Consider the following 7488-nt stretch of genomic DNA (forward strand, 5'->3'; position numbering starts at 1 on the left):
GGATCTGAAATACCATGTGCCTAGAGGAGATTTTTCTAGGGGGTGGGGAGGGAGATTCTTTATAGATAAGGGAGGGAATTAAAGGTGAACTGCAAGGCTTTAAGAAAAACTAGCCTGCCCAAGATATGGGAGAACCCCTGACTTACAGGAAACGGCATTTTGACTGCTATTTCACTAATGCTTTTATAACTGGTAGCATCTGCTGCATCATGTATACTGTCCTAGGCACTGAGAGATGTCAGAGGTCACAATGAACTTCGTTGCTCACAGAGCATATACTAAGGGTTCACGGATCAATAACAGACACCCTCTTTTTGTAGGAGATTCTGAATAAAAAGGAGAAGGGAAGATGCTAGTAAGACATGATATGGTTAAATATGTTTGTATAATCTGATTTCTGATTTCTGAAGGTTGAGGAGGGTTTCCTGGGGTGAGTGACTTTCAGATTGAGTCTGAAGAATGAGGAGTTGGAAGCTAATAATGGATGTTAATCACAGTGCAATATTAGTTTATTTTAGTTGTAATACAGAGAGTAATGGGAATGTAGAAAATAAATTGGGAACAAAGGCTATGGTAGAAAGCCCCTTTCCAGTCTAAACACTGGAATAGGCGATGGTCTCAGTTATGTCAGCAACCACAGATCTGAAAAGATGGGAAGATTTTAGAGCTAATAAAAATGTGACTGCCCAGTAGTGGATGGAGAAAGAGAGGGTATAATAAGAGATGTCTCTCAGATTTCCAAATGTGAACTTTCATGGGAGTTATTGTCATTCACTAAGAGATGAAGCTGAAGAATCAAATTCAGAATGGGGAACTATGAATAGTTCAGTTTTGAACATACTATGTTTGTAGTATCTGTAGGTTATCTGCAGGAAGATGCTCAGTGGGCAACTGAATGAGGAGCCTGGAGATCAGAAGAAAGCTAGGGACTGGAGTTATTTGCATGCAGGTAGACAGATCATGGGGTAGGATCCTGAAAATTCCGGTATTGGCTTGCACAGAGGGAGAATAATGAACAGGGGAAAACAAGAAGCAGGGAGCAGGGATGGCTAGGGCCTGTGGACAGAGAAAGGAATAAGGGAAGTAGAAGATGGTCTAAGGAGGAAAAGGTCGGTGTCCAATACTAATGGATATCACCTAAAATGGAAACTGAAAACTGGCTTTTGGATGTAACAACATGAATGCCATTCCGTACTGTCTAGATTCCTTGGTATTCTTCCAGTTTGTCCCAACATCATCATCGTTAGTATCTATCTTAGCCAGGGTTACTATTGCTGTTACTATTGATGAAACACAATGGACAAAAGCAACTTGAGGAAGAAAGGTTTATTTGCCTTATGTATCCTGAACCACAGTCCATTGAGGGAAACCAAGGCAGGAACTCAAAGAAGGCATGAACTCAAAGACTGTGCGAACCTGGAGGCAGGAGCTGATGTAGAGGCCATGGAAGAGTGCTGCTTCCCGGATTTCTCCTCAGTGTGCTTTCCTATAGCACCTCCTGCATCAATTACTAAAAAACTTCTGTATAGACTTGCCTATAGCTTGAGCTTATGAAAGGAATTTCTCACTTGATGTTCCTCCCTTCAGATGACTCTAGTTTGTGTCATTAGTGCCTATGTTTCTATAACAATGATACCTCCATCTTTGGTTTGTTGGTGAGAAGATGTTGATCAGGATGCCTAGGAGAATGATGGATGTAGGAATATCTTGGAGGAAGTATACAAAGAAATATTCAAAGAATACAGGTGGTTTTCTTCTTTCGTTTATCATCTACAAGGAGAAATGAGATGATAATCAAAACTCTTTTATTTTCCTTCATAAAACAGTATCTCAGGACAATAGAAAATGTATAGAAAATGGACAGATTTAGAAGCCCATATGGGTGAGGTAGAGAGCAGATTGAGAGCCTTGGGTACCTGTGGTTTCTTAGCAGGAGAGGAAGAAGTCAAAACGACAAGTTCCACATGAGCCTGCAAACCTTTCTCATGGCTCAAAATGTCCTTCCTGAAGGTCAAGCTTCCAGCCCTGAACTTGTCTGGCATAACCCAGCCCGTGGCAATACTCTTTTTATTAATTAGGCACCGTAGCATTAGGTTAGGGTGACCTTTAGTAGTCTCAAGCTGCAAAGGGCTGCTTTAAAAAATGTGAGAGGCAGATTTATGTCTGGGATACTTGTGTGAGAAATGAGGCTAATGGGGAACAATCAATTGTATAGCAGCCATGACATCTCTGTTGTATTTATGCCCATGAACAGTCACATAAGCATGCTTTAGAATCATCAACAACAAAACCATTCATTAATAAAATATCACTCTATCACTAATCTGACTACAGACCATTATCTTAAGGAGTCACTTACTGTAACTAAAAATTTTGTGAATGTATTTCAAATATTTGTATATTAACTATTCAAGTTGTTAATAATACAGCCAAATATCCTATCTAAGGATTATATGTGCTTAATTACAAGGTATATGCTCATCAGACCCACACTTGAATGAACTCTTCTATCTAGGCTTCAATGAATTTGCCCGGATATTCTCTGCTTCATCTCTCTCTCTCTCTCTCTCTCTTGTTTCTCCTGTGTGCCTCTGTTTTTCAGTAAGCAATGGCTTCGGTTTCCCTCCTCTTTTGGATGGCCACATAGGGCCTGAATGTCCTGCTGTTCTCCAAGGACAAAAAGAAGACTCTGTACCTGTCTGTTTGAGGAGCCGTCTTGTAGGAGAGCCATCGAATGGGCCACGGATTCAGCACACTTCCATGTGAATGGGACCAGTTTCCGTTCTTCCCAAACCTCAGAGCTTAAGCACTCAGGAAGGAGATTTGGCCAAGATGACGCATTTGCAGGCTGGGCTCAGTCCAGACACTATAGAAAAAGCTCGTCTGGAACTGAATGAAAACCCAGATATTTTACATCAGGACATTCAACAGGTCAGAGACATGATCATCACCAGACCAGACATTGGGTTTTTACGCACAGATGATGCCTTCATCCTGCGATTTCTTCGAGCCAGGAAGTTTCACCAAGCCGATGCCTTCAGACTCCTGGCACAGTACTTTCAGTACCGCCAGCTAAACCTGGACATGTTCAAAAACTTTAAGGCAGATGATCCTGGGATTAAGAGGGCTTTGATCGATGGATTCCCCGGAGTGCTGGAGAATCGTGACCACTATGGCAGGAAGATTCTCTTGCTGTTTGCTGCCAATTGGGATCAGAGTAGGTAAATGTAGATAGTGTCTTTACTTGGCTTTGCTTCGACATAGCATCATCAATGCATGCTGGGGTTGTATTGCTTCATAGCTTCAAAATTCATTCCACATGCCCTCAAGGAGGTTTTAGGACCTTGGCGTAATGTCACCCAAAAGCAAAACTACAAGAGAACCATAGCTTCTGAGTTGCACTGGACTTTAGAAGTAGGCGTTTCACTCATCAAATTGGGTCAATTATTTTAATAAATCCAAAGCTGATGTTCTAGAAGGTCCATCTGTTCTCTTTGACATTATCACTTTTAGCCACAACAGTACAAAAAAAAACCCAGCTTTGCTAGATTGGTTTCCATACAAAATAGTTTTGTGGATGCGCTCTGTAACTTTAATAGCCTCCTCTTCTGTATGGCATATTTTTCATACAAATGAACTCCCTTGCTAAATGTCCTTTTTAGAGCCCCAAACTCTACATACATATGTATCCATCTTCATCTCTCTACCTAGTCCTTCATGCCAAAATATGGGATAATCTTTGGCATTGGTCCCAGTATCTGTCTTCTTCCCAAATTCCACCCACCTCCACCTTTTCCTCTAAAAATCATTCCCAGCATCTTCACTTCACTGCCCCCATCGCTATTGATCAAGTTTTCATTCACATTATTTTATGAAAACAATTATAACAGAAATGTAAGATCACACTGCTCAGCAGATATGCTTTTTTTGGTGCTTACCACATTTTCTACTGGGTATTTGTATGATCTCATCTAACCACCCAAGACCTTAGAATTATGAAGGTTACTGCCATTGCCCATACTTCATATTTGATGGCACAAGAATCTGAGAAGGTACAGATCTGGATTCACTGTCACATAGCTAGTGAAGCCAGAAGGGAAGTTGTGTCCTGGTTATGTGACTTGAGAGCCAGTTGTCATAGCCCAGCTATGCAATGTCACTGTGTGTCATGAGATCAGGGAAGAATGGTACCTTTTGCATGTTTATCTCTTTGCTGGGTAGCACAATTATCATTGATGGTTGGGAAAAATGAAAGGAGATACTTGCTAGAACTCCCACTGTGGCTGGGGCTTACACAACAACATCATGGATAAAAATTTTATGTTCATGGGAAGACACAGGCTTAATGGGAAAATATACCAAAACCTTACCAATGCCATTTAAAAGAACTTCTGGTCTGTCTTTCTGTTGCTTCATGCCACTGTTTTTTTCTAAGAATATTGGAAATCCTGGGAGGCTTCACAATCATTGGCAATTTACTGGTTGATAAATCAAGGCAGGACTGTCTGGCTCTGGAAAAGCCAAATGTCTCCACTCAGCCTAGACTTGAGTCAGATCTGCACCTGAACTGATAATAGCAATGTGGACTAGAAATCATGTTTATCAAGTTCACGTTGTAGTTCATGGTGAGCCTTACCTTACGTTGTTTCACTGATGAGAATGATGGATGGATTTTTTGCATCCATCCACCCATCATTTAATCAACAAGCATGTAGAGGTGTGAATTTGAGGCACTTACGACCATGATGAAAACATGAGGTATTCTTCAGTGAAGACCCACATGCAGGTCATGGTCCAATAAGTGGTGCAGTATATAAAAGTCTAGAGGCTACCCTCTACTGAACAATTACTTCTGAGACACAGGGGTCATAGACACAGCATCTAAACGGAAGGGAACAGTCCTACTTCCAAGAATGGTACACTCACATTTTGGCTCTGGAGCCAGACAGTTTGGATGATGCTGGAGAATAACCACGCTTGATGTCACTGTGCTGAACCGCCAGTGTTCTGAGGCTTCCATTTGCTGGGACGGGACTGTGCGCTGAGCACCACTGAGCCGTGCTGTCCGCATAAAGAAATGAACCCGAGTACAGATGTTTGATTTCGTTGTAAGATTTGGTCTGTGCATATCCCCAAATATGTCACAAAGAAATAAGAGGTGACAAATCTCTGAGGAAATAATGGAAATGTTTGTGGTTATAATAACCTTGGACGAGTTACTTCCTTCTCTGTTCCTTGAATTCCTCATGTGTAAAATAAGATTCTAACTCCAATGACTCACGAGTGAGCAGCCCATACGGCCTCATCCGATGAATGAGAAGGGATTCTCAGATTCACTTTATAGGCTCCCCCATTTGCTCAACTTTTAAAAAAGAATCTTTCTCCTCTCCTCTTTTTCATAGTCCCATGACCTCATTTTTTCTACTTAACTATACAATTTTATCCAAACCATTTTACTGCTGACAAAGTGATATTGGTAAATCTATCTATCCACTTGACATTAAATCAGATGCAAACAAACCCGTCTGAACATGAATGCGACCATCCCCACTTGTGGTTATACGCCCTCAGACAAGCAGCCTCCTTCAGACTGATTCCTGTCCTGTGAGGCTGCGGATAAGAGCGATGCCTTTATGGGGAGTGGGAGAGAGCAATGTCACACTGAAGTTCACTGGCATACAACAAGCATTCAGAGGACACTGGCTTCTGGTACTATCTCTACTATTTTAAAAATCTGACTTCAAAAATAATGGCAGACAGATGGCAAGTAAATTAGAACTGGATCCAGGAGGACACTATTTCAAAGTGGGAGTGGGATTATACATGCACGAAATCCTCCCACCTGACTAAAGCACCTGCTTGCTTTCCCCAGACACCTGCCACACAGACCCTGCCAGACAAGGTCCAAAAGGCCAGGGAAACTCTCACAGCCTTGCAACGTGTTTGCGTTCTCTCTGGGGGTGTCAGGTGATCAGGCACCGGTTTGAGTAGTTCATGTGAAAGGTTTCCTGAGATTAAGATGATTATTAATATTCGTTATAACAATGTAAACTTTCACCCATCTTGACCTGACCACATGTATAAAAGTGATCAGCTGGGAGCAGGTCACAGCAAAGGCATGATAGCAATTGAGCTACCAGAATTCAAGCTGGTCTTGCTCAGAGGTGGAGGCTCCAACGGCAGAAAGCTGTGTGGTTTCTGTGCTTTCTGAGGCTGCCGGGCTGAGCTGGACGAGTTAAATACAAAAGAACCACATACTCATTCATAAAGTAAACATGGCCAGCGCTTGCAGAACCAGCAGAGTTGTTATTCTAGGATACCCGCTTGATGTACATTGGGACACAAGTCGACACCCTTACTCAGTGATTCCTCTGATCGCTCACCTTATCTCACAGCAGCATTAGTAACTCTCCACAACCTGCCCCTTTAAGATCCCTAAAGAAAATCCATTTCTTGCCTGTTTGTTTTTTTTTTTTTTCTGAGCATGTGAGCCTTTGCTGTCAGGACTCTGGTGCTGCCGAGAGAAAGACGAGCAGAGAGGCCCATGTGTATTTATTTCTGGATTTCACTTCAGTCAAAATCAAAAGTTAAGCTTGGGTACCATTGCTTTGCTGTTTGGAGTTCCAGTTTCTCAAGTGGAAACTATGTAAGGCATCAGGCCTGTCAGGCTGTTGCTAGGACAAACACCATCTTGGTAGAGTCCCAGAGGCAGAAGGGACTGAATGACGAACTCTGGAGTCAGGTGGCCACCTTAAATTCCAGTAGCCTCCTGAAAATCCCACACCTTAAGATGTAGTTGAAATCCTATCATGCAGTCTCTCACCTATAAAAGAAGGGTGGTGACCTCAGGCTTACCCTGGTTGATGTGCAGAAATGCTTCTTTCTTAAGAATAAAGAAGCCAAGCAGGTAAAGAACTAGGATACTAGGTCAAAAGATACTTTCTAAACACTGAAACCTTGGATAACATTATCAACATTTTCCTCTTGGAAAACAGTAAAAAGGATAACTGTGACAGACCATAACTCCAAAATTATATTGGGCTGGAAGCCTTTGCTGTTCTTATAAGAAGTTTAAAGGCCTCTTCCTACTGTTGATCACAGGTTGTAAGAACATCAACCAGGAGACTCCAGACACAGAAATCCCATAACACACCATAATCGTATCCACAGCACTATGTGCAGACCAACTGTCCCCACCCCAAGTTTTAGGAGGGGGGACCACAACAGAGGAACTAGTACAAGTCAGAAAGTATGGCGATGCAGAGAACATTCTTCTGTCAATATCGTTATCTCTCACAGCTAAAGGTTCAAATATCAGCAAGCCAGTTGAAAACTAGCCTAAAACATTGTTTCTTCAGGGAAGTTGAGGCACCATAAGAAACACTTAAAATAGCCGGGCGTGGTGGCGCACGCCTTTAATCCCAGCACTTGGGAGGCAGAGGCAGGCGGATTTCTGAGTTCGAGGCCAGCCTGGTCTACAAAGTGAGT

General features: G+C 42.2%; 1 protein-coding gene across 2 annotated transcripts in view; it reads left to right on the plus strand.

Moving 5' to 3' along the window:
* Clvs1 (clavesin 1) overlaps positions 1–7488 on the plus strand; it is a 189726-nt gene that overhangs the window by 8568 nt on the left and 173670 nt on the right. For both annotated transcript variants that reach the window (XM_029533277.1, XM_021221976.2), the window contains exon 2: positions 2603–3221. In XM_029533277.1, the coding sequence (XP_029389137.1) occupies positions 2767–3221 (455 nt within the window). In that variant the 5' untranslated portion in view covers positions 2603–2766. The remainder of the gene's footprint in view (positions 1–2602; positions 3222–7488) is intronic.

The sequence above is a fragment of the Mus pahari genome, chromosome 22 (genome assembly GCF_900095145.1).
Source record: "Mus pahari chromosome 22, PAHARI_EIJ_v1.1, whole genome shotgun sequence".
Taxonomy (NCBI): Eukaryota; Metazoa; Chordata; class Mammalia; order Rodentia; family Muridae; genus Mus; species Mus pahari.